At 38.1% G+C, this 27976-nt stretch overlaps 1 protein-coding gene across 1 annotated transcript; it reads right to left on the bottom strand.

Moving 5' to 3' along the window:
• Positions 1 to 205: 205 nt before the first annotated feature.
• c6.2.L (complement C6, gene 2 L homeolog) lies at positions 206 to 27707 on the bottom strand. The gene is given in 18 exon segments (NM_001085970.1): positions 206 to 472; positions 1816 to 2054; positions 2872 to 2962; positions 3478 to 3669; positions 4349 to 4481; positions 5061 to 5169; positions 6967 to 7138; positions 7454 to 7679; positions 8721 to 8887; positions 10345 to 10467; positions 11180 to 11420; positions 14642 to 14842; positions 15554 to 15701; positions 16214 to 16349; positions 21149 to 21293; positions 24561 to 24717; positions 25960 to 26106; positions 27697 to 27707. Coding segments are annotated over 17 exon segments (2805 nt in total). The 5' UTR covers positions 26103 to 26106; positions 27697 to 27707; the 3' UTR covers positions 206 to 290.
• Between the last annotated feature and the right edge of the window lie 269 nt (positions 27708 to 27976).

Raw genomic sequence — 27976 nt, 5'->3', positions numbered from 1 at the left:
TGCAATCAATTTTCCATGACTCAAGCAGGAACAAATGATAACTATAAAGTAGTTATCATTATAAAGATAAAATGATAACTATAAAGATAAAGTATACAATTTCTACCAGTGCTGAAGCTTATGCCATTAAAATGCTCCTAGAGAACTCTGCTGTTTTGGAAATGATACAATTAAATATAATGCCAAACACTGTTATTTTTTTTTGTTTTCTTCCATAAAAATGTAATTCAGCATATTATAAAAATATTACAATATGACAATATGTTTATTGCAGTTGCTCAGTTATTGGTTCACTTTGTGCTGGAACAGGCACCATCATACAGTACTTCCACCTTGGCACTGGTGCACTTTATAGCACCCAGAGAACAGAGACTGATGGTCCTTTGTCTTCCTGCAGATCCAACTTTGGCACAATATTGTACTTCAGCATTAAGGGGGCACTGGGGTGGAAGTATGCAGAAGCACTCGGACCCTAGAATGAATAGAGGGAGTTAGCATGAGTTTGCCTTAGTGGCACCTAAAAATCTGGTCTTTACTTAAAATTATTTTGTCAACTGCTGACCCAGTCATGTGAAATATGCTACATGAGTTCTTTAATAGACAATGAAACCCCAAATCACGTTGGGGTAGGTTTTGCAGAGAGCACAAGGCCATTTTAGTTGTTCTTCCCAATGATCCTCTGTGCTGCCCTGGTAATCTCTATACTGGGTATGCCACACCTCTTTTAGGTAAAGGGCATTCATTGGAGGAACAATGGGTCAGCAGTGTCTGCAGAAACTTCCCAGGCCAGGTACATTTTTTTAAAAGGAGTGGATTGGTGGCCCAGGTTACTGATAAGAATCATGGGAGGAAGCTTTGCCTGAAATATTTTATTGCCATATGCATATTTCTTTATTATTTGCAACCTTCAATAAAACACTTGAATCAAAAAAATAAAAAAAAATACTAAAAGCAAAATATTTTATTTGTTCTTGTTTAAAGAGCACCACCTATGGGAAGGGCTCAGCTTTCACAAGCAGGAAAAATTACTTTCAGAACACAGCACGGCCTTCTGCCTGCTAGAACTAAGCAAATACTTAAAGGAACAGGGGCGATCTGCCAACAAGGTGAGTTAAGAAATTTTGGTAAACTTCAGGTCTTCGTCCAGCGCTTTGGTAATTTTCGTCACTTTCAGCGCATGCGTACTTACTGAAGATTACCAAAGCGCTGAAGATGGCCCCCGTGAGCTCCGCTGTGCTGACTCTGCAGCAAGGGGTAATTACCGGTTTAGGGGCATTTACTTGTGTTAACACCTGTGTGTGGGGGGGGCAGGGAGGGGGGACTATGGATTGTAGGGGTTAAGGGTTTTTATTAGCAAGGGGGTTTAGTTCTCCTATAAAACTAACCCAATTCTTTGGGCTCTGTTAACACTGAGACAAGTGGCCTTGAGGCAAAAGTGCCAGGCCTACAGGAATCAAAATACATAATGTGCTATGTGCCTTAATCTGGCAATAGATTCAAAGATAAAGTCGTATGAATCGAAGGCTCTTAAATTTTTTGGACTGTGTAGATTGTCTTGACATTTTTCGTACCATGGGGATCGGTTGTTTAGTCGATGGGAAAGGTTAAAAGATTTCTATTGGCTAAAGATAATATCTCTGCATGTATTGCCTATCTGATGATATCAATGGGTGACTGTCACTACTATTTGTCGGAAGGAACTTTCCTGCAATTTTTATGTTCCAATAGAAAACATATACCTGTATATATTAAAATATGTACTGTATCTTTTTAAGCGTAATATTTTTGCATGAACTGAAGCTAAGGACATTTTACCTGAACATTGCTCCCAGTCATAACAGAAATCATATCCACAAGGCTCCTTCTTTTTGCTGTTCACAGCCAGAGATGTCCTGGCGCGGTACCAGTCCAATTGGTCTCTTTTGCAGGGACCATTATCCAGAAAATGCAGCTTTTTATGACCCAGGCAGTTTTCAGCTAAAAATTTGCAACGGGACATAGTAACAGGATTCTGAGAAGCTGCGTCAAAAATGCAGAGATCTTCAGTAAAATGCCTGAAACACAACAAATAGAAGGAATCAATACTATATTAGAGGATAATGTTACTTTTTTTGGAAAAAATGTTGGTCTCATTTAGTTGTCTCATATCTAACGCATGTGAAGAGTCAGATAGATAGATTGATCTAGAGGAGGCCAAACAAAAATTCCATCAGGTCAGTTGGCAATTCAGTTACACAAGGTCAAAAATGGTGTTTATTTTCAGTTATTTATCCTTGAATTGGCACTTGGTGCAGAGTAGTTCTTTTGTTCTTTCTCTGGATATGACGATGGAACACAAGATAATAACTAGGTACAGTCAATTTTGTATTGTGTTATGGCTTCACCCTTGAACACTACTTGCCTAAAGGTGGACAGGCTACTGACCATTCAAGGTATACCTACCTGTAGGCTAAACTGATGGGTACTGCACAACTACCTATAGACAGGGAAGACCAAATGCCAGTGTTCCATTCATGTAGATGGACAGCTAAAATACCTATAGTCAATATTGTATATCTGTGATCACTAAACATTCTGCCCTATTAAATGGGAACCATTGTTCACCATACTTACACGAATTACATTTTTGAGTTGTTCAGCCTAACATTTTTTTTCTGCCTGTAAATAACATACTCATTCTGTGAGTTGCTGATGGATTTCCCATGCTCTAAATGGATGATATCAACACGAGTCAACAATATGCAATGCAATACTGACACATAGCATGGTTGAGTTGCTTGCAATTACTTTATTATTTTAAAGATGTCATACTATAGTATCATAGTTGCCAATGTCAAAGATATATGAGGTACCCATTACTACTCTACTTACCCACAGTCTGTCTCAGGAGACATACATATACAGTCCGAGCCCACCTGCTTTTGTCCTGGATTGCAGTTTCCTTGAATTACCTTCTGTTTCTCTGCAGAATAAGCAGGAGAATGCAGTAAAATAAAAAGAAGAACTGACAGTCTACTCTGAAACTTGGGTCTGAGTTTTATTTTCTGGTTTTTTTTGGGGGGGGGGGTAGTTATTATTTATTAGGCACATAGTGCTGCTGAGTTTTGCCACAGGGAGACATGGAGTTTTAATATCATTTTGAGGGATGTCAACTACCAGTCTAATCAGTCATAGCTGCCAACACATTATAACCAAATCCTGACACATTATGGACCTGACTACATCCCATTAAGTCCAGCTATGCCACTGATCTGCCACTTATCCCACTAATTTCCAAACCAACCCATTACTTTTCAAGTGCTTCTTGTCAGATGTATCCAGACAAATTCAGGATGGCAGTGTCTGTATGTAAGAAATACCATTTTACCATTGAATGTAGAATCATGACACCCTAGAAGTTTCTTGATGGCTCTTTTATGTATGTTGTGCACTAGTCGCCCGCTTATAGTTCTCTAGAAGAATACAAAGGAATTTAACCTTTTTCACAAGTAAGTTGTCTAAGAATGGGTGGGTTCCATGCAAGGTCCCTGCCGCAGGTATAGCTGGCTGAACCAACAATGGCAAAGTCACGGGGACAGCTCACGCGAATGCTTTCTCCAACTTTATACTCCGTTTTAAACACGTATATTGTTATATCTTCCGATGCTTTTGGCCGGGGACAGGTTGTTTCTGGAAATAAAACAAATGTTAGCAACACCGCCAATCTGACAAACAAAAAACTTTGAGGCAATGGAAACTGTAGGTAAGAGACTGTCCTGATTGGGTGCTTGATTCAAACAACAGTATTGCTGCCTCTTTATGATGGAGGTTGCTTTATGATACTTACGATTACATGAAAGCTTGTGGAATGGTTTCCCAATTTAGGGCATCTATAAACTTTCCACACCATCCCCACTGATATGTGGGCACTACTCAGAGTGTCGTCAAATACTATCTACTATAGGTTAGATTGCAGGGAGACTTTACAATATGCTTAGTCCGGGTCATTGCCACCAGCAGCTGGCATGTGATCAAACAGTTTTCCATGTGTGTTCCATATGTGAATGCTCCACACACATACAACAGTGCACCTAGGGGAGCCATGCCTACTAGTGGCCTCAGGTACAGAGCATTAAACAGTTTCCTAATTTGAGTCCCAGCCTACAAAATATAGCATTTCCCTCAACCTTAGGGCAGGCTATTGGTACATTTAGCAAAAGTCATTGTCAATAAAAAGTGAAAAACACATGCATAGCCACAAGATCAGTAACCGCGATGAGTGACTCGTGCCTTTTTTGTTATCCCATAGTTAAGATGATATGTAACGGGAAAAAAATAATTCTATTAATCTATAGAACAAGACACTTACTAACACACTCTACATCTTCTTGCTTCCATGTGCCATCAGGAAGACACCTTAGGAATGGATATCCAGATAGTTCATATCCCGAAACACAAGCTATTTCAATCTGTTCCGCCAAATCGTACCAATTCTTTTCATTCTGTAGAGAGGATGAAGTCTCATTAAAGCGTAGATGAATATTCATTATTAACTCTTTAAGAATTCTTTAAGAATGTCCAGTTCCCACATCAGTCAATATATATATATCATTTACTTCTGTTGTATTCTATGTGCAAAACAGAGATTCAAAGGAGCAGGAAAGTCGTTTATCACTTGGGGGTGCCAAATGTTAGGCATTACTTACTTACCTGAAACCCCGGGCAGGTGATCAGCACAAAACTGTGAGCGAGCACCATGGAGAGCTTCTCTTCTGGCTTCTTTTTTCTTCAAATTTCCCGAGGCAGACGCATGCACAGTAGAATGAAAAAGCCGACTTTTTAGTTAAAGAAGAAGAAAGAAGAGGATCGCTCTGTGGTGCTCTCTGGAATAACCCTGGCCCGGTGATAGAAGCACCGGCCCCGGGGTTTCAGGTAAGTAACTACAATCACTTGAGGGTACCTATCATTTGGCACTCACAAGTGCTAAACGACTTTCCTTCTCCTTTAAAGACCAAAGTAACAAATTGAATGGCCACTGCCTTGGGGACACTGCAACAGTTGCACAATTAGGAAAGTCTTACTGTAAGAAAGGCGTTCCCTGGAAGATCAGGTTTAGGGCACCCAGTATCATGCTCGAGTTGTTCCCGGTCAATTTCCTTTTTATCTCCTTCATTAATACACAGAGCTCCTCTGAAAAAATTGAGAAATATAGTAATTTCTTTGTTTAGTCTCACATTTAAGATGCTGCTTCATAAACTCACATTTGGGGGGTTATGTAGTAAAATGCACTAGGTTTACCCAGGGGCAGTAACCCATAGCAGGTAGCATTTACTGGTCACTTGTTTAAATGCAAACATCTTATTGGTTACTATGGGTTACTGCTCCCGGGCAAACTTAGTGCCTTATATTAAATATGGGGGTAAATGACTTAAAGTGATACTGACACCAAGGGGCTGATTTACAAACAATCACATTTCTATTTTTACCGGATTTTAATTTTTTTTAAAAAAGCTCTAAAAATTCTAGATTTATTAAGTGTAAAAACCACGAAAACCTCTAATACAAAACTTCGCCAGATAAAAGTTGTTGAGATCCTATAGAAATCAGTGGGAGCTGCTCTGATCCTGTGGGACCATTTTAAATAAATTCAGAGTTTTAGAGGTTTTTGGATTTTTTTTCTTTGGGATTGTTTTAAAAACTTTAATTTTTAGAGGTTTTAGAGGTATTTGTATTTTTTTTTGGATAGTCAGGGTTATTTTCAGTTCATACTTTTTTTATTCTCATATTTTAATAAACTTCATGACATTCATGGTTTTAGAAAAACATACCTCCCAACATATTGGAAATAAAAAGAGGGACAAAAAAGTTGTTGTTGTGCATGGTGCAGCAAATTTTCTGACCAAGCCCATTTTGTGGCCACACCATCTAATTACCATGTTCATTTTACAAAATTTGGCAGGTTATAAAAGTTTGATCATATTGCTGTGATTTTTAGTTATTACAGTTTAGCTAATGAAGGTAAATTGCCCTTTAAACTATGAGTCTACTTTTCCCAAGGGACCTGTTCTCTTATATTGTTAAAATTACTTATTTCCTTATTTTGAAATTGTTACAAAAGTATCTTATCTGCTGCTGTGGCTGTTCTGGGCTCTCTGCCAAAAGTCAATTAAGTTAGAAACGTTGTTTCTTTATCTGGCTGTTCAGTGCAGAGAAAAACTGGACTTTCCAGTACAATTGAGGGACTGTAGGTTGAGCTGTCAAAAGAGGGACAGTCCCTCTAAAAATGGGACAGTTGGGAGGTATGGGAAAAGTGAGTTTAGTTGTGGTTTCGAAAACCTCTAAAACCAATAAAATTCAGTAAATTTAGTAAATAGGCCTCTAAATATTAATGTACATTAAAATTTACCTATAGGTAATGTAGATTTTTCATTGATAGGGCTGCTTTTGTAATTGTTACTTGAACCTGACTGTTTTGCCAACCTGACTATCCCTTCTCAAGCTGGCAGTTAGAGTATCTAATACTAATGGACTACTGCTCAGGGCCGGAACTAGGGGTAGGAAGAATAGGCACGTGCCTAGGGCGCAAAGCCGGGGGGCACCCCCTAGTCCAGTCCCCTCTCTCCTCTCCGGATAGTCGGCTCGCCTGTACATTTGTGCATGCGCGCAAGCGTCCATTTACATACGAGTGCCAGCACCCATTAATTAATTTCTGGTGTCATCTCTTTAAAGAATCCAAGCTTTTTTGATCAGATGTGGTAAAAGCAGTGGAAAAGGCTCAGGGACATTGTTGGCACCAACAAGACATGATGATGTTCACCCATGAAGACAAACAAGATTTCTTATAAAGTACAAGGCTTAATACTACCCTTGTTTCATCCCACTCTGCCGGTTGGAGAAAGCCTGCCTCTCATCCCTGATGCCCTCTATGCAATCAATAAAACAGAATCTTTGACAAAACAAATTAAGAAGTGTGCTACTCTTACTTACGTATCTTCAAACACTGAGATATTACAGTCTTCTTCCTGAGTTGCCTCACCCTCGCAAGTCTTTCCCCCATTACGCGGTGAGGGGTTATTACATTGCCTTGTTCTTCTTCTGGTAAATGCTCCATCACATGAGCTCCATGCCCTCCAGCAGCTCCAGGCCCCATCAACTACAACTGAGCGAGGCAATCGAAAAAATTATGCCATTGCCCTACAGTGCTCTACATATTAACCTCCTGCGCTACATAACAGTATATGATGTACTACTGACTATTTTGTACTATTATGTACTATTTCATGCCTTTCAGTATTTTGCAAAATTCACAATATACTCTTTAATGCACCAGCATGCCAAAAGAGTGGGTCACAAAATGAATACATTTGCACAAAGAATAATGTGATTAATTAAGAGAGACATTTTATTCACATTTTGTTGATATTTAATGAATTTGGAATTAAACACCAACATAATTCAAGACTATCCAACATACCTGATTTATAGTCTGGAGTCCTCTTTTCACAGTTACCTCCATATGTCCCAGGCTGACATATGCACAGACACTCAGTGCCTGATAAGACAACCCTGGCATTATTTGGGCATGGTGTGCAAATGCATGGGTCAAAGGTCTCCAAATATTTGGCAAATGCTCTCTGGAGATTGCGTTTCTTTGTCACGGCGCACGGGATACCAGTAATTAAATCCAGAATTGGTGCCAACTTTAAGATAAAGGAAGGCAGATCAAAACACATTATATAATGGAATATCTTACGCTTCCCTGTTGGCCTACAGCTGTATAGCGAATAAAAATCCCTGGATAAGTCATAGCACTCTGTTAGCATTTCATTATTAGGGAGTCTAAGCAGACTGGACAGTCTGAATTGTGGCCTACAAAAGAAGCAGAGTTTTCATTGAGAATGGGTAGGGTTTGGAGGCAGGGTTTGGTGACATCTTGAGACATCTCCTGACCCATAGGGGGTTATTCATCAAGCTCCGAAAATAATCATAGTTTTTAAAACAAAAAAAAAAGATTTTTCAAGATTTATTAAAGTCCGATGGTCCGAAACCCAGCATCGAAAAGCTCTCAAAGTTTTGTATAAGTCAATGGGAAAGGTCCCAGTGTCTGTGCTGATATCTGTACAGACATCCGATGATTTCGGGGGTTTCAACGAAAAAAATTCAGAAAAAACATAGTTTTTGCAGAAAACTCTGAACAATTCAGATTTTTCAGGGGAAGTTTGCCCGACCCTATTTTTCCTGGCTTTTTTTTTCATTAATAAGGTCCTTTCAGGAATTCTGATTTGCTTGGAGTTGGATATTAGAAATACTGAGATCAATTCGGAGCTTGATAAATAACCCCCTTAGACTGTGCTGTGGGATACAAGTGCTAACTCACTTTATGGCATTGGATCAAACTGCAAAATTACGTTTAAATTGAAATATAAAAAATCTTGAGGGCATATCATTCTAGTAATGAGAAAACTTGGTCACAGGCTAAATCTCTCAGAGACAGATGGACTTTTACCAGCGCAGTCTGAACATCAATGCAGAACTTAATCCTATACCACTTCAAGACTCCAACAACCAAATAATTATGTGTTACAAGTTACATCAAGATTGTATTTATGAATGGGATGGCACGTGTGTGTTTGATGTATCTACCCATCTATTGTGCATCCCTGCAGAATATATTGGAGTTTTATAAATGCAAGTTTTTTTATAAAAATAAATAATATTCATCTAAATTTCAAATTACTTACCTCGAAATCTACAACAACTGGATTGTCAATGGTGGATTTAACCCACTCTTCAAACACAGTATTTTCAGGAAACGTTTCTTGCCTCTGCCATGCTAATTTTGCAGCATATTCTGCTCTCCCTCCTTTTATTAAAGAGATAGATTTTTCTGAGGCCTGCACAAATGAGCCTGCAAGAGATATAGTATGAAGAGATTCACAATATAATAACTGTCTTTATTTAGCCAGGATAGGCCAAGGACATGATCGTGTTCATCTCACTTGTAGCATGTAGCAATACAACAAGACTTTTTGTCTGGGCCTGTAAAACATGTTTAGAAAATTTCAGAATGCTGTAATTGTTTATTAATTTTCTATTCTGTTGGATTAGACGAGTGTCTTATTTAACATCCTATTCAAAAACACAGTGATAGCCAAGAGTTACTTTATCATAATGAAGAAGTGGACAACACAAAGTGCAGTCAAAGCAGGTCACACACTTTCAGTCACTAAAGGTGGCCATAAACACACAGATAACATTGTATGTAACTAATTTTCATACGATATTCGTTATGCGTATGGTGGGAAACGAGCCAACCGATATCGGCAGAAGACTTGGATATCAGCTCGTCGATCGGGCTGGACGGAAAATTTTGATTGGGTGTGTTTGAAGGCTCCCACGCATCGGCCACTGTTAGTGCTAAATCATCAGATACAGGTATTGTTTCTACCTATATATCTGATGATTCAGCTCTATAAGTGTGTATTGAAACAAACGATCTTTCTTGGAAAGATCTTTTCCAAGAAAGATCGTAATTGTTACGTCTATGGCTACCTTTAGGCTAACAACTCCTCCTACTCCTGCTATGGCAAAGTCTAGGAGGAATTAGTGGGATCAAGACAACATAGCAACAATGTGAACAGTCTTATTTTTTTGGATCAGGTCATAACTAAGCTTAGAAGTACACCAGACAGATCCAAGTACACCGGACCAAGGCCATCAAAATCTGAACTTGACCCAAGACCAAAGAATGCAAGAAGAAATTCCTACCATTTCCTATGCACACTATGGATTCTTGCCTTTTCTGTTTGGGCATAAAAAAACAACTTTGCATCCTCAAGTATCTTCGGGGGTGCCCAGACCTTTATAACCTGATGATGAGTCTTTATTTCCAAAGCCCTACATAACTGAAGTACTGATGTATTTCACTACTTAACACAAGATGCTTATAAATCATCAAAGTCCCTGTTGCTGTTGCATTTACTGTTATGCTTCCATACTTTTGCTTTTGTATGGAAACAAAATAAGGTAGTCGTTGTGGTCCAAGTGTGAAGATCTGAAGTACATCCATTCCAGCTCGGTCTGATTGTGGATTATGTACACACAACACAAACATGATAGAGATGACACATAACAATCTGCTCCATCTGTCCTAGAAAATACTTATATGGAAAATGGCAATCTCAGCAATAGTATTTATCGATAAGAGTAAATGTTATTAGAAGAATATGATTAGCACAGAGTTTGTTTTTATTTATTTTTAAAATGGGAATTCTACTTAACAAAATGGAAGCTGTGCCATGTGGTTTGTAAGAAAATGTAGACATTGTACAGTAACTGTGTTGGCACATGTGTTGTATTCTGTACCTCCATAACGCTCAGACATCTTGTTAGTCGTGCATGACTCCCTGACTTTTCTTTTCTTCCTAAAAAATACTCGGTAAGTGATTTCAGTCCTGATACATTCACGTGACTCTTCATCAGTTAAACCTAGTGATAGGAAAAAATAAATCAGTTAAAATGTCAAGATAGAAGATGCCATTGATATCACAAATAGTTCAGACCAGTGTTTTCAAATTAAGCCCCCTTTGTGGTCCAAGATCTGCTTGTAGCACCAATGTTATAGCTATATATAGAGATTGTCCAAAAGTATCCAGAACAGAACTGCAAATATCCACCTCAAGGCTTGGCCTGTTTGGCCATCAAGCTGGACACCTTATCTATTGTCTTAAGCCCCCTCCCAAGGAGAACCAGCCTCACTTCTTTTAAGGTCATTTCTTCATCATCTATGAAAAACCTCGTTCTCTATTGCAGTATTCAGTTGTAGTCAAATTAGCTGAGCTAATCTATGAGAGATAAGAGGGATCATGTGCCCCCTATCATGAAATATAAGGATATAAGTAATATATAAGAATTGATGTGACCACAGGCACAAGTGTCAATATACAGACAAAGTGACACCTTCCTCAGAAGTAGCACCCTTTTGGAGACCTTGGGGTGGCTCTTACTACTAAGCATACCTGATGCTGCTTTTCTGGAAGTGGCCATATATATAATATGGGATAACTAGTGATTACTTGGCTACAATGAAAAAACTGTTATAACATGTTTCCTTGTTGTAAAAATCTTAGACTAATAAACCCACCAAATAGGGTTTAAAATCTATTCTGTGTTGGTTTATATAATAAAGAATGTACTTTACCTGAACTTTTCAAGTTTTCAGAACTATACTGATAGAGAAGGTCATAGGAACCACCCATTGAGCCAGCTGTGATGTAATGGGTCCCAAAATCATCAAATATTCTGCTATAAAGAGGATAGTTATATTCCAGTGGCAGGTGATTAAGAGCCTTTAGGAAGACATCTGATAGCCAGAGATTGTCCTTTTTCATTGTAAAGTCTGACACTGAGATCACCTTATTGATTCTTATAAATTTAGAACTCTAAAAGGAGAAAACAGACAATGTCAATTAATGAGTTAATTGCTCCTTTACTAAATAATGCATGACGTCTCAATGTGTAAAATCAAGAGTTTACTTTAAGTAGAACTCAGGGTAGCAATAAATTTGTAATGCTTGATGAAGTCTTAAAGGTGTGATAGTGTTAAATATGCTTCTGATCCACCTTATTGTGGTAAAATATTTAGATCTTTAGTGCTTGATCTATATAAGTGCTTTTTAAGCATTTGTTTTAGATGATATTTCTTGTGTATTGATATCAACAAACCTTATAGAACAAATTAATATTTTGATAGAGGTCATGTGTGAATAAAAGTAGAAGAAAGCTTGTCTTTTGTTGTATGCTGAAGAAGACCTTCCAATTCCTCCAAATCTACCCATGGTGTCAGTTCACGGTAGTGGAAACCAGTTCATGGTAGCTGATATAAATCTGCATGTGTAGGGGACTGATAAATGGTGTCCTCATTTATTGTGCATTCCCATAAGATTTGGCCACTAAAGGGGCCCTTAGTCTAGGTGAGAGTAATTTTCCTTTTCCTGGGTCAAAGCATGACCCAGAACCTTCCCCAGTTCAGCCACAAGGTGGCAGTATGTTAAATATATATTGATAAGCCATGTGGCTCTAAGGGCTTTTTGCCAGAGATCACCCTAGGTGGAAGGGAGTCAACTGTGGAATCCATTATTAGTGCAGGATTTAGTAAGTGGCAGCTACTGTGTATCCTGTCATAGATCTCTCTAGGGAGATAGCCAGGTTCAGGGCTACCTATATGAACAGCTCATGGCTCCACCAAGGACTGTTAGAAGGGTTAAATCCCCATTGGCATTGTTGATTAGAAAGGAACCAGTGTACAGGTTTTAGGGACTAGATATATTCCCACCTGGGTTCCACTTAAAGAGGAGTCCCTTAAGGAAAAATAGAAACTCTGGTTGTGTAATGGCTGTGCCCTGTATTGTTGCAATATTCTGTTTTGTAGATTGTTCTAAATAAATCATTCTGTATAATGTTCTAAGAACTGTTGGCGCCCATTCTTTGAAAATATCACTGATTACAGTTGAATTGCACCCTCTCCACACCATTGTGAGGGCACACACTTGGAATAAGAGGTCTCATTCTAAAGCAAACATATTGTTAAAGCTGGTCATTCGAGTAACAGTGCTGCTCCATTTACTGAAGCCTTACACAAATTGCTGGAACACTGCATTTCCATCACCAGGCTTTTCAGAGCATGCTCCTCATGATTTGACCTAGTCTTTTAATTACCTTATGGTCTCTATTAGTTTTACCAACCCTTCATCCCCTTTTCACTCTTTGTTTTTCCTGTCTCAGGATTCAGGTTACCATATATTTGTGGATGCCCCAGTTTTGCCCATGTTTTAGTTGAAGAAAAAGATAAAAACTATGAACTTTGCAAGACTCTCTCCACCACCTCACTGATCTTTCATTTACAGCAACTCAACAACTGCTCCTTAGTTTAAATACTCAAGGTTGTCTATGTCAAATGGAATACACTTTGAATGATGTATTTCCTATACAGTGATGAGTAATTTGATGTATTTCTTATACAGTGATGAGGGATATCCCTGCAGTGAGCACCAACCATTAGGTTTTTTGGTGTGCAGTCACCATTAATGTGAATGACCTTAAAGGTTCTTGTGGTAACATGGGTGTGGTTTAAAGTGGTTATGGTCTAAAAAGAAAGAGTGGCCGACGCTGTCTTCCATTATCGCCCCTCTATCACGTAGGGCAGAAGTAGTTGGACAGCACTGATCTAGATAAGTGTTTGCTAAATATCTACTCTGCTGAGACTTCCTAGGTACATGCCGTATATAGTGTGTGCATGTAATCAGGGCCGCCATCAGGGGGGGACAGGGGGGACAAGCGTACCGGGCCCGGGCATGAAGGGGGGCCCGGCAGCGCTGCATTTTTTTGAAGATCCGGGCCCCCCTTACGAGCGCCCAAGCCGTACGTCTTGCCTCTTCAGTGCCGAATGCGGAAGTGCCGAAAAGCCGAAGCCGATGCGACGAAAAGACCCGAAGTCACGGAAAAAGCCGAAGTCCCGAAGTCACGAAGCACCGAGAAGACCCGAAGTCACGAAAACAGCCGAAGCCGAAGTCCTGAAGCAGCGCAAAGACCCGAAGTCACGAAAACAGCCGAAGCCGAAGTCCTGAAGCGGTGAAAAGACCCGAAGTCACGAAAGGAGGCGAAGTTGAAGTACTGAAGCCATGAGTTCAATTCTACTGAACACCAGTTTGTGGTTTTTTTTTTTTTAATCCCCTGGCCACCAATGTATTATTTTAATATTCTATAGGCCCCTGCCACCAATCTTTTTTTTAAAACTTTTGTTTTTGGGGCCCCAATTTTTTTTTTAACTCGTAAGGGGCCCCTTGCCACCATTGTTTTTTTTGGGGTTTTTTTAAAAAAAAAAATTAATTTTCTTTTTGGGGCCCCAATTTGTTTTTAACTTGTAAGGGGGCCCCTGCCACCATTTTTTTTTTTTCAAAAAAATTTTTTTTTCTCCAAATTTTTTTTTCTCCAAAATTTTTTTTTGGGGCCCCAATTTGTTTTTAACTTATAAGGGGGCCCCTGCCGCCAATGTTTTTTTTTTTATTTAAAAAAAAAATAATTTTTTTTCAAATTTTTTTTGGGGCCCCAATTTGTTTTTAATTTATAAGGGGGCCCCTGCCGCCAATGTTTTTTTTTTTTTTTTCAAAAAAAAATTAATTTTTTTTCAAATTTTTTTTTGGGGCCCCAATTTGTTTTTAACTTAGAAGGGGGCCCCTGCCACCAATGTTTGTTTATTTTTTAGTTTTTTTACATTTTTTTTTGTTGGGGCCCCAAGTTTTTTTTAACAGGGGGCCCCTGCCACCAATGTTTTTTAAAAAAAAAAATTTTAATTTTTTTTTGGGGCCCCAATTTTTTTTATAAGGGGGCCCTGACCATCAATAGCTTTTTACAACTTGTGTGGGGGGGGGGTTACTTTTTTAGTGCTGATGTCTGTGTGGTCTTTTAACTGCGATGTGGGCGGGATATGGGGCGGAGCTTGGTCGTCAGTGTGGGCGGGGCCCAGGGGGCCCCAAAAATTTTGTTGTACGGGGCCCCGTGATTTCTAATGGCGGCCCTGCATGTAATGGCCCTACACATTTCAAAAGAGCATACCATGCATGCAGCATGAAGTATAATTATCATAATACTCTTTAGTCTTTACCTGCTCACGGGAGGCTTCTACGGCTTCTCTGAAGGATGAAGATGACGTAACTCTTGTGTTGCTTTTCCTGTGAAACAGCAGGGGAATCCCACCAGACCCACGTCTTGAAGACTGAGATGATCCAGTCCTTCTGTTTTCTTTATCAAAATCAATCAGGCTATTGTACAAGGTGGGCACGGCATCATCCTCTTCGTTTCTCAGCTTGTTTAATAAGAAATAGTATTGCCATTAAATACAAATGTGTTGTTTTCTTGTTAAGGGAGAACCATGTAGGTTTCTGGTTGGGCTCCTATGGTCTTTACCTGTTCCTCAAACCAAATATAATTTTTTTTCTTTGGTATGGCCAATGCAGTTGAAGGACATGCCCAAATCAGCCTACTAAACTTACTGATGCATATTTGGCTTGTTGACTGTTTGAATTTAGGTAAGAAGGAATTCCTGTACATAATGTATGATGCCATTGTATTGAGACTTCCCTTGTCTAAGGGTGAGCCTAGGACCTATTTTCCCTTTAATCTGCTTGAGCTCCTATATCCAAAAGGACCTTTATCATTGCTTATTATAGGATACTGGAACCTTGACCTCACCTTAAATCTTAAATCAGCTATATTTAATAGTTTGTGTATCTGCAAAGTCCCATCATTTATGACATGCTGAATATGTGCTAAGTGACAGTCTCAAAGAAGCGTAATGACAAGTAAATCCATAACAGCCCTTGTTAATACAATATGCAGACCCTTGTATTGCTGACTGTGTAACATGCAAACTATTATTGTGCAAGCCCTCGTATATTCTGTAGGCATCATCGTCTTTCTGCCATTAAGGAAGGTGGGAAGGTGACCAAGGAACTGTCAGTATTTATTATTGATAAATAAAATAACAGGAACCATATGGACAAAAAGTGACACTTACCTCAAATTTAAAGGTATCGAGGTTGGCGGAAAGACGATATAGCTTCCTGTTCTGTCCAGTGCCGTTCCCAGAAACTATATCCATTTTTCCACAAAAAAAAGAGTTATCAAGGACTTCTCCCCTGCTCTCGCCGGATAAGTAATTAAACCTGGAGAGGGGGATTTGGGGTCAATAATTTCTTTATATCTACATAAGAATATTTATGCTGTATCCCAATGCTATAACCATAATACTGTTTATATGAATTTAAATATTATGCAGATAAATGTCAGTTAACAGTTGAAAGGGCTGTGCAATATAGGATCTTTTATCCAGAATGCTCAGGACCTAGTGTTTTTCTTTTTTTTGGCTAAGGGAGCTTTCCGTAAATTTGAATCTTGATATCTTAAGTCTAAGAAGAAATCATGTAAACATTAAATAAACCCAATAGGCTGGTTTTGCCTCCAATAAGGATTAATTATATCTTAGTTGGGATCATGTACAAGCTACTGTTTTATTACAGAGAAAAAGGAATTATTATTAGAATTCTTTGATTAAAATCGAATCTATAGGAAATGGCCTTCACGTACAATGATTTGGAGCTTTCTGTTCTTTTCTATTGGTGCCCTTTGCAAATGAAGATGACTTTCTTTTGCCTATATATAAAAGTTTTTTTTTTACCCATTTCCCATTAGCTGAATACCAGGTATGGGCTCAAAGCTTCTTCTTGGTTCTATTTTTCGACATCCCCTTTCATCTGAATTGTCTCCGCAGTCATTGTCTCCATTGCACTTAAGGTTCAAGGGAATGCATCGACCTGTAAACAGTAGAAAGCATCACATATGATATATATATATATGTATATATATGTATATATATATATATATATATATATATATATATACTGTTTCAAAAAGTACCTGCACTCTGGCGTGGTCCCGTGGTGGGTGCTTGGTCAAGGGTTATCATACAAAGTTCAAAGGATCCTTTTGCATATGCAAAATTAGGATTCAGTTCGGCCGGGCAGAAGGATTCGGCTGAAACCGAATCCTGCTTAAAAAGGCCAAATCCTGGCCAAATCCCGAACCGAATCCTGGATTAGGTGCATCCCTAATTTAAAGGCATGATACTATAAGAATCTTCCCAATGCTGCTCATTGTGACACCCTCTCAGCAATAGGACTGTTAGTACATAGCAGGGCCAGAACTAGGGGTAGGCAGAGTAGGCATGTGTCTAGGGCGCAAAGGTTGAGGGGTGCCAGGCACATACTTACTCCTACCCCTAGTCCGGTCCCTTCTCTGCCGACCGCCAATTTATTGTCATCTATGTGCAATAGCGCGTTGCTCCACGCATGCGCACAATCGTCTTTTCGAGCATCCGCACAAGTGCCTGTTCGCACCCAGATGTCGCATCAGCCGGGCAGGCTGCCTAGGGCGCCTTCCCCGCTTGACCCGGATCTGGTACATAGGTTTAGACATGAACTGGATTACCTGTGCTGGCCAGTTTAGGGAGCAATTTGAGGAGTTTTTAAACCCAAAAAAGTGAGGGAGTTAAAAATGCAGTGGTCAAAGCTTCTTAATGCTCACTGTGCACTATTCCCCTTAAAGGGGTGGTTCACCTTTAAGTTAATATTTAGTATGTTATAGAATGGCTAATGCTAAGCAACTTTTCAATTGGTCTTCATTTTTTTCTAGTTTTGGCCTTCTTCTTTTGACTGTTTCCAGCTTTCACAGCTTTTTTTTCCAGCTTTTTACATGCTCTGTAAAGCTGCACATTTATTGTTATTGCATTTTATTACTCGTCTTTCTATTTAGACCTCTCCTATTCATATTCCAATCTCTTATTCAGATCAAGGCATGGTTGCTAGGGGAAATTGGACCATACGGAATGTGAGGGTCTCCAAAAAATACGAAATACCATATTTATTTATTTTTATGTGGCAGTAGCACTAACCTTCGCTTCTATACTTTGGACCATATCAACCTGAAATTTAAACTGGAGAGCTGCAGAGCAAAAAGCTAAATAACTAGAAAAAAAAACAATAATAAAAGATGAAAACCAATTGCAAATTGTCTCAGAATATCATTCTCTACATCATACTAAAAGTTAATATAAGGTGAATAACCTCTTTAAGGTTTTTGTAGTGCTTTATAGGTGATAAATTAAACCATGTCCCCTTGTTGTTATATTATGGCCTTATAATAACAAAATATGTATAATATGGTTTCTAAAGCGATTTCTGATGTTATGTCACTTGATGAAGGATATTTACAATAAAAAGGAAATATTTTGTTACTGTTGTGATTTAAACAAAATTTAAAATAACCTGAAGTGGGTAAGTGGCAATGCTATCATACATGTATGGCCTCCAGATTAGCCTTGATGAATTAGGAAAAGACATGTATCCGGTAGTGAAACTAATGATCCTAAGCAATTATAGGTTGGTCAGATGCTCCCGAGCACTACCTGAATATTCCCAGGTAAAATGAAAGTACATGATTTAGCACAGACAGGACATCTCAGTAACAGTGAATAAATGCTGCCAGTCCTCTCTCTCTTTCTCTGTGGGGGATTTAAACACCATTGCTCCAGAAAAATTATTTGTTTATAAATTAGAATAAAAATAGATGTTGTTTGTCAGATTGTCAGACAGATGACAACTCAGCGTTGGCGTTAGGAGCCAGGACAGCACTATTTAGTCAGGTTAAACATTCTTATTAAAAGTATTTTTATCAGCATTTTAGCACAATGGTGAATCCTTAAAGGGTCCATTCCATTTTAATCTGTGTTAAAATCCAGAATATACAAAACACACCATGTTTAAAGAAAGATAGATAAGTGTAGATAGATAATAGATAGACGATGATAGATAGATAGATAGATAGATAGATGATAGATAGATAGATAGATAATAGAAGATAGATAGATAGATAGATAGATAGAGAGATAGATAGATAGATAGATAGATAGATAATAGAAAGATAGATAGATAGAGAGATAGATAGATAGATAGATAGATACAGTAGAGTCATTTTTTACTTAGCATTAGGAGTGCTTGTATTTGATATGTAGCCTGAAGCTGTGTCAGGGGACCTTTTTACCTATAAAGTGGATCACCGTACCAGAGGCCTCCCCTTTAGACTAGAAGAAAAGAACTTTCATTTGAAGCAACATAGGGGGTTCTTCACAGTCAGGACAGTGAGGTTGTGGAATGCACTGCCGGGTGATGTTGTGATGCTGATTCAGTTAATGACTATAAGAGGGACTTGGATGATTTTTTGGACAGACATAATATCAAAGGCTATTGTGATACTAAACTCTATAGTTAGTATAGATATGGGTATATAGAATTTAATTAAAAGTGGGGAGGGGTGTGTGTATGGATGCTGGGTTTTCATTTGGAGGGGTTGAACTTTATGGACTTTGTCTTTTTTCAACCCAATTTAACTATGTAACTATGTAACTATGTGGTTTGTAGCACTCCCCATACCTGCCCCAATTAACTAGTGGTGGCCCTATGATTTTAACACTTTTGACACCTATTCACATTCACTACACCTATTACTACAGCTAATTTATTTTGTCCTTTACTTATTTTAGCTCACACCCATACTTTTACCTACTTATACCCATACTAACACATATGCATTAATATACACTTTCCAAATGTGCACTTATACATATAATTTTACTTTGCCTTTACTATTTTTATATTACATTTTTTTAAAAAAATGGGTGTTGGTTTGGGCAATCACTCTCTCTTAAAACCTGCAAGTTAGCAGCGGGGGAGGATCTAGCGTTCAGACAGAAACCAAGGTTCAGCAGGTATTTACTTCTATTAATGCTACTATGCAGAGAGGCACAAGATCCTTTATACTATGATCAGAGGTAAACAAGTTAGGGACCACCGTGTGGGTTTTACCTTGAAGTGGTATGGTGGCATATCAACTTTATGATCATAACTTTGTAACTAAAAACCCATGTCTTTGTGAACACATGCACTTGCATTTATACTGAATTACTTGGACAGGGGCCCAGGGAATGTGCACTGATTAATTTGCCAAGTCAGTAGCACTTCCCTTATACTTTAATACATTTTTACTTAGAATTAGGAGTGCTCCCACAAGCACCTATTGTATTAGATAGATAGATAGAGATAGATAGATAGACAGACAGACAGACAGACAGACAGACAGACAGACAGACAGACAGACAGACAGATAGATAGATAGATAGATAGATAGATAGATAGATAGATAGATAGATAGATAGATAGAGAAATAGATAAATAGATAGAGATAGATAGTTAGATAGATAGATAGATAGATAGATGATAGGTAGATCGATCGATAGATAGATAGATAGTGATAGATGATAGAGAGAGAGAGAGATAGATGATAGATTGATTGATTGATAGATAGATTGATAGATAGATCAATAGATAAATAGATAGATAGATAGATAGATAGATAGATTGATAGATAGATAGAGAGTGATAGATAGATAGATAGATAGATAGATATACAGAGAGAGATAGATGATAGATAGATAGATCGATAGATAAATAGATAGATAGATAAATAGATAGATAGATGATAGATAGATAGATAGATAGATAGATAGATAGATAGATAGAAAGATAAATAGATAGATAGATAGATAGATAGATGATAGATAGATAGATAGATGATAGATAGATAGAAAGATAAATAGATAGATAGATCGATTGATAGATAGAGAGTGATAGATAGATGATAGATAAATAGACAGAGAGAGAGAGAGAGAGATAGATAGATAGATAGATAGATAGATAGATAGATAGATAGATAAATAGATAGATACATAGATAGATAGATGATAGATAGATAGATCGATAGATAGAGAGATAGATAGATAGATAGATAGATAGATAGAGAAATAGATAAATAGATAGAGATAGATAGTTAGATAGATAGATAGTTAGATAGATAGATAGATAGATAGATGATAGGTAGATCGATCGATAGATAGATAGTGATAGATGATAGAGAGAGATAGATGATAGATTGATTGATTGATAGATAGATTGATAGATAGATCAATAGATAAATAGATAGATAGATAGATAGATAGATAGATAGATAGATGATAGATAGATTGATAGATAGATAGAGAGTGATAGATAGATAGATAGATAGATAGATATACAGAGAGAGATAGATGATAGATAGATAGATCGATAGATAAATAGATAGATAGATAGATAAATAGATAGATAGATGATAGATAGATAGAAAGATAAATAGATAGATAGATCGATTGATAGATAGAGAGTGATAGATAGATGATAGATAAATAGACAGAGAGAGAGAGATAGATAGATAGATAGATAGATAGATAAATAGATAGATACATAGATAGATAGATGATAGATAGATAGATCGATAGATAGAGAGATAGATAGATAGATAGATAGATAGATAGATAGATAGATAGATAGAGAGTGATAGATAGATGATAGATAAATAGACAGAGAGAGAGAGATAGATAGATAGATAGATAGATAGATAGATATATAGATAGATAGATAGATAGATAGATAGATACATAGATAGATAGATTAATAGTACCATTTACCTGTGGAGCACTGAAATTTCCTAGTACATTCCAGCTGCTCTATTTTGCATAGTTTTGAAGGCACGCATATCCTGGATTCCACTAATGCTCCCGTGCAGTCTTCCCCGCCAAACTGAGAGGGACGTTCCAGTGACCGCGTGCGAAACTGAAAAATTTGTGATATTTATCCATTTTATGGATGGTTTTTCAAACATTTTAAAAAATCATACAGAGATAGATGGTCAGATTTTTAAAACACTAATAAGTGTTTTGGGTTGGGACCCTTAATCATATTAGGGTATTCTTTTATAGAAAACAATGAAGCCAGCTACAAGCAGCAGTTACTAATGCACAGCATTGATCAATTCATTTTTCAGTCATTTTTATTCAGGGTCAGAATGGGCTGGCGGGACACTGAGTAAAAACTCGATGGGCCCTGGCAAACCCCTTGGGGTGGGGTGAGTTTGGAGTGGCTGTAGCTGTAGCTCACAACTGGGGTGGGGGGCCCCGGTGAGCCCGGGACACCCCAGTCTGACACAGTTTTTATTAGGTAAAAATGTTAAACCACAATACAATCAAAGACCTGTATAATAAATTCCCAATGATATTAGACATTACAGTTACATATGAATGGAAATGACATATCATGTACAGGTATGGGACCTGAGGTTTTCCGGATAACAAATCTTTCCGTAATTTGGATCTTCATACCCTAAGTCTACTAGAAAATTACTTAGTTGGGATCAAGTACAAGCTACTGTTTTATTATTACAGAGAAAAAGGAAATACGTTTTTAAAAATTTGGATTATTTAGATAAAATAAAGTCTATGGGAGATGGCCATTCCATAATTCAGAGCTTTCTGGATAACGGGTTTCCGGATAACGGATCCCATACCTGTATCAGTAACCAACGGCAGATGGAGATAAATAAAAAAGAAGCGTCTCAAAACTATAAATACATATAATAATACCATGTGTTGAGCATTGTAAATATTGACTACAGCTGTGTGCTGGTGAGCTTTACTGCTATAAAAGTTGCCCTTTAAATGACTCAGTACCCCACTGTCTCACGTCTTCTTTTATCCTGGGCATTGAAGATTTAAGCATTTGTCCTCCATCTCACTTCTCTACCCAAATGATTGTCTCACTTCACATCTGAAAAAGGGTGCCATTTCCATTATAATTAACTGCTCGCTCCTCTCGTGTGTTTTATGTTTAATTCATTTGCCAATTTCACCTCTGGAAATGAGTCCAGTTTGCATGCGGAGCCAGTGAAAAACCAGGCATGAATATTTCATATATTATCAATATGAGTCAAACCATAGAGAAATAGCTGCCTACTAGAGTCCATATCATTCAGTCCTCCTTCTATCAGTGGCTCTTTATCGGTTACAAATAGTGATAGGTGAAATTTGTAAAATTCGAACATTTCATGAATAATTTGTGAAATTCGAACATTTCACGAAAAATTTGTGAAATTCGATCGTTTTCACGAAAAAATAAAGCAATATGAACTTTTTCACTAAAAAGTCGAGCAATTCGAACGTGTTCACGAAAAAATCGAGCAATTGGAACGTTTTCACGAAAAAATCGAGCATTTCGAACGTTTTCCCAAAAAAAATTGTGAAAACTGGAAATTGACGCCGGTGAGGAGATTCGCAAATTTATTTGGAGGAGGCGAAACGCGGGAATTCACTGCAAATTCGTGCCAGGTGAATTTATTCGCCCATCACTAGTTACAAATATTAATACCAGTTTATGTTATGGCATTAGTCTTCCATGAACGAAAGGCAAACTAAAGCCTACAACAGACTATGGGTAGAAATGCTGTATGTTTCATGGGGGAATGTAATAAAAGTTGCATAGATAAAAACAATTTGCACCAATAAGAATAAAATTTGCATTTCGCAATGTAATATTCTTCCTTAAACTGTCATTAAACTTTCATTGTCATTGCCAATTGTGGTCTGGGCTGCTGTTAAGAAGCTAAGCTTAGGGGTCATATGAATCTTGTTTAATAAAACCTTATGCTACAGGGCTAATGATTAAATTCTGATGCGTGTTATTTTTAAAATTATTGTTTATCCCTGAGTTATATTTTAGTATGATGTAGAGAGAGGGATATTGTGAGACTGGTTTTCATTTTTTATTTAATTTGTGTTTTTTTAGCTTTTTATTCAGCAGCTCTCCGATTTGCAATTTCAGCAATCTGGTAGCTGGGATCTAAATTACTCTAGCAACCATGCACTAATTTGAATAAGAGACTGGAATATGAATAGGAGAGGCCTGAATAGAAAGATAAGGAATAAAAAGTAGCAATAACAATACATTTGCAGCCATACTGAGAATTTGTTTTTAGATGGGGTCAGTGACCCCCATTTGAAAGCTGGAAAGAGTCTGAAGAAAAAGGCAACTAATTCAAAAACTATAAAATGTAAAGAATGGAGACCAATTGAAAAGTTGCTTAGAATTTGCCATTCTTAAGGTAACTTAAATGTGAACCACCCTTTTAAATATGTCACCAGCTGGGGATACCAGGCTAATGCATGAATTGTGTTCTCTTTCTGGTTTAACAGTGACCACCATTTGATAGATGGAAAGAGTCTGAAGAAAAAGGCAAATAATTAAAAAACTGTAAAATGTAAAGAATGGAGACCAATTGAAAAGCTGCTTAGAACTGGCCATTCTAAAGTTTACTTAAAGGGATACTGTCATGGGGAAAATTTTTTTTCAGAATGAATCAGTTAATAGTGCTGCTCCAGCAGAATTCTGCACTGAAATCCATTTCTCAAAAGAGCAAACAGGTTTTTTTTATATTCAATTTTGAAATCTGACATGGGGCTAGACATATTGTCAATTTCCCAGCTGCCCCCAGTCATGTGACTTGTGCTCTCATAAGCTTCAATCACTCTTTACTGCTGTACTGCAAGTTGGAGTGATATCACCCCCCCCCCCAGCAGCCAAACAAAAGAACATTGGGAAGGTAACCAGATAACAGCTCCCTAACACAAGATAACAGCTGCCTGGTAAATCTAAGAACAACACTCAATAGTAAAAACCCATGTCCCACTGAGACACATTCAGTTACAGAAGGAAAAACAGCAGCCTGCCAGAAAGCATTTCTCTCCTAAAGTGCAGGCACAAGTCACATGACCAGGGGCAGCTGGGAAATTGACAAAATGTCTAGCCCCATGTCAGATTTCAAAATTGAATATAAAAAAATCTGTTTGCTCTTTTGAGAAATGGATTTCAGTGCAGAATTCTGCTGGAGTAGCACTATTAACTGATGTGTTTTGAAAAAAAAATTTTCCGATGACAGGATCCCTTTAAAGTTGAATCACTCCTTTAATTATGTCAACAGCTGGGGATACCAGGCTAATGCATGGATCGTGTTCTCTTTCTGGTTAAGCAGCCAATCTTTTATTGTCTTACTTGTTTTTTGAGGCAGGGATCACAATCAGACCAAGGCCCAAAATCCCCAAGCTTGCAGTTGATTGGACAGGCCTGTTCATTGCATGATCTGGTCTCATACGTTGTGCAAAATGAGCCACAGTTATGTTTCCTGTAATATTCATCATAGGAGATAGTCCTGCACATAAATAGATGTATTAAAAAAATAGATTTGTGCATTTTGATAGAATAATCAGCATTTTATATTTACTGAAATATGATCATTTTCCCGACCTGTTTCTGTAGAAAGTCTGGGACGTATATTAGAATTAGAAGAAACTAATCTAAAAACCCTAAGTAGTAGATTCACCTTCTATTCTACTAACTAATTATCTGACAGTTGGCACATACCATTATTCTTTCCTAGGGAGGTGGCCTAAGGGTTGGAGGTCCTGTTTCATCAGAAGTATTAATGGGAAGTGTTTATGGGAAGAGCTGGAAACATAGTGACGTGATGCAACAACTGTGTTGGGAAATGTCCTGACCTGCAGGAGAAAATGTTCTCTAGGGTTTGTGAAATTTCCTCAAATATTATTCAGATTTCTTTCTTATTGGACTGAATGTACTGGTGTTTGGGTACTTCGTGACTGTAATGGAACAGAAGAATCCTAAGGGCCATATTTATTACGCTGTGTAAAAAACAGCGGGATAATACACCACATATTGCCGTGTAAAAAACGTCATAAAAAAAAGAATTCTTAGAGTGACTTCCGCCGGAAGCAATGTAAAATAACGACGGCAAATCCGCTGTAAATTTACACACACCTTGATAAATTCATTTATTTTATACAGCTCTTTACACAGATTTTTAGCGAATTTCATTTACACCGAATGATAAATATGCTGTAAGTAAAGGGACCTGCCAGCCTCTTGAGTAGGGTTCCATGATGAAAAATTTTGTTTGGGGAGCCTACCAATAGATGACTTTCTTTGTCTATTTTGCCATTATTCTTCTGTTACTAGTCTCTGCCTAAGCACATGGAAAAGAAGAGGGACGCAAAGGTTACTGCAGATGTGAATAGAATGGGCTACATTTACGTGTTCTCTGGTCTCAATGCTATAGCACTAAGGACCATAAGAGTGGGACTTTAACTTGCCTCCAGCCCATACCTGAACTCTATACCTCATGCCTAATTATAATTCTGGTGCAAGGTCTAGAGTGGCAGTTCTCTTCTTATTGTCACAGAGCCCCCTGTACCCTACTCCCTAACCTGGGCATATGAATAACATGCAGTTTGGGGGGGGGGGTAGGTTGGGATGTCTATGAGCTTCTCCTTGCCAATCCAGTATAAATACAGGAATCATTCATGGAAGCAAATTATTTTCAATATATTATTTTCATATGTTGCCAGTAGCATATGAAACCAATAGTTGGTGTTACCTTGATCTTCTCTGGGTCCCATGATCACATGTCTTGGAACAGCTGGACCAGGAAGTCCATGGATAGTGATCACAGAAGCATGACGAGGCCTCTCCAGCCAACGAGGCAACGAAAAGGAATATGATCCACAGCCTGGAATCCATTTATCTAGGAAATGTAATAATGTACAGACATATTTTGACACGACTGAGTTTTTAAAATGAATAAATGCCGACAGATGATAAAGAATATTAAGTGGCTTTTCTACATAGCAGGCCTTTAGTTTAGTTAAGCATGGCCCACAATACTTTTTAATCAACTCACAAGTAGACAAAATAAAGTAATCTACATTGCTTTGCCTCCCTGCCATTGACCACAATGGGAAGAGATAATAGTCACCTTATAGCCCAAAAATATCTCTTGCTAAAAAGCCATCCAACATGTATATATATTCAAGTAATAAAAATATTGAATAGAAAAAAAACCATCCAACCTGTTGTTGATAAAATCTAATGTATTTGCCACTTCAATTACCGCAGGAAAGAAAATCCCACTACTTCACCATTTCGATGGAACCTCCTTTCCTTTTAGCAGCTTAGCTCTTTTCTGCACTTTACCAGCGGCAGGGATAGAATGACCCTCTTATCCAGTAAATGTATTCCTTTTTCAATTCAGGGCAATACCTTGTTGGCCTATGCTGACACTAACTGAAATTGCTTCCTGCAGATAAGTTGATTATACACAAGTACCCCCAGGCCAAAGTTCAGTGGGGATAGTGAAGATAGAACAATAAAAGCAAATATACACAAGCAGTTTCTCTTGCACATTTACCTGTGTGTTATTCTAAAGTTGGATGTACACGGAGAGATCCGATCATCTGGCGACATTTCCAAACGAGCGGATCTCCCGATATGCCCACCAACGGCAGGGTTATGTAGGGGTAATCCAAACATTTGGCCCTAGGGTTGAACGATCGTATTACAATGACGAGCAATGGGCTCCGATGGGTCGGTCGCGGGAAAAATTAAAACTCCCCGATCTATATCGTGGCCAGATATCGATCAGGAAGCCCAGTCGGAAGCCCCCATACACGGGCAGATAAGCTGCCGAATTGGTCTAAAGGACCGATATCAGCAGATTTATCTGCCCGTGTGTGGCCACCTTAAGTCAAGTCAACATCATCTGGTTGGTGCACATGGAAGACTAGAATTTCCCTTGAGTATATGTGGCAGCACTAACTGCTGTGGTACAGATATTATCTAGTAAACCTGTTCCCGTGTCCAAACAGAAAGAATTTGAGGCACACAGGCTGCCCTCACAGATACTGCTCCAGTCCCCCACAGCATTTTATTGAACCCAATAACACAATAATGGAGGGGGCACGTGACGCTAGTGCTTTGGCTCTAAGAAGGGCTTGTTTTGCACAACAGGATTCAAGCCAAATAGTGCCCATTAAACACAAGCTGGTGTAATTTTCCTGGGGCACCATTTCCCAAGGGTGGAAGCAAAAATCAGTAGAAGGTTGGGAAGCTGATATAATATCTGTAAGCTTTTTATGAGACCAAGTGGGCAGCAGAAGGCCCCAGCTTAGTGTTTCAGTATTTCATAAAGGACCTTATAAAAAGCTTAGAGATATCATGTAGAATGTTGAGACAAAAATCATATTTTAAACATACACCCCAACACTCACTGGGCTTCCAAAGCAGAAGCTAAAAGCAGTAGGTATCTGGCCATGAGGCACAGCAGAAATTGACTTACCTAAGTGTCTCACACTCTCTGGAATCTGTGGCACTGATTAACTGTGCTGAATAAAAGTCCAGTGTTTCTGTTTGTACTGGGTAACGTTACACTCTTTGCATAATGTTTGCTTTGCCTAAATACACACATTGTCCCAGGAGGCCATTGTTTATTTGTTGTTGCACATATGTGGGCATGGGCTTCCCAGAATCACAATACAAATACATGATCCATATGGATTTATTTTATAGGGAATATAAATCCGAAAAAATAATGTTTTGGGTGCATAATATTAAAATTG

Source organism: Xenopus laevis, chromosome 1L (genome assembly GCF_017654675.1).
Source record: "Xenopus laevis strain J_2021 chromosome 1L, Xenopus_laevis_v10.1, whole genome shotgun sequence".
Taxonomy (NCBI): domain Eukaryota; kingdom Metazoa; phylum Chordata; class Amphibia; order Anura; family Pipidae; genus Xenopus; species Xenopus laevis.
Note: the sequence above shows the minus strand (reverse complement) of the source record. Positions and strands in the feature narration are given on the sequence as shown.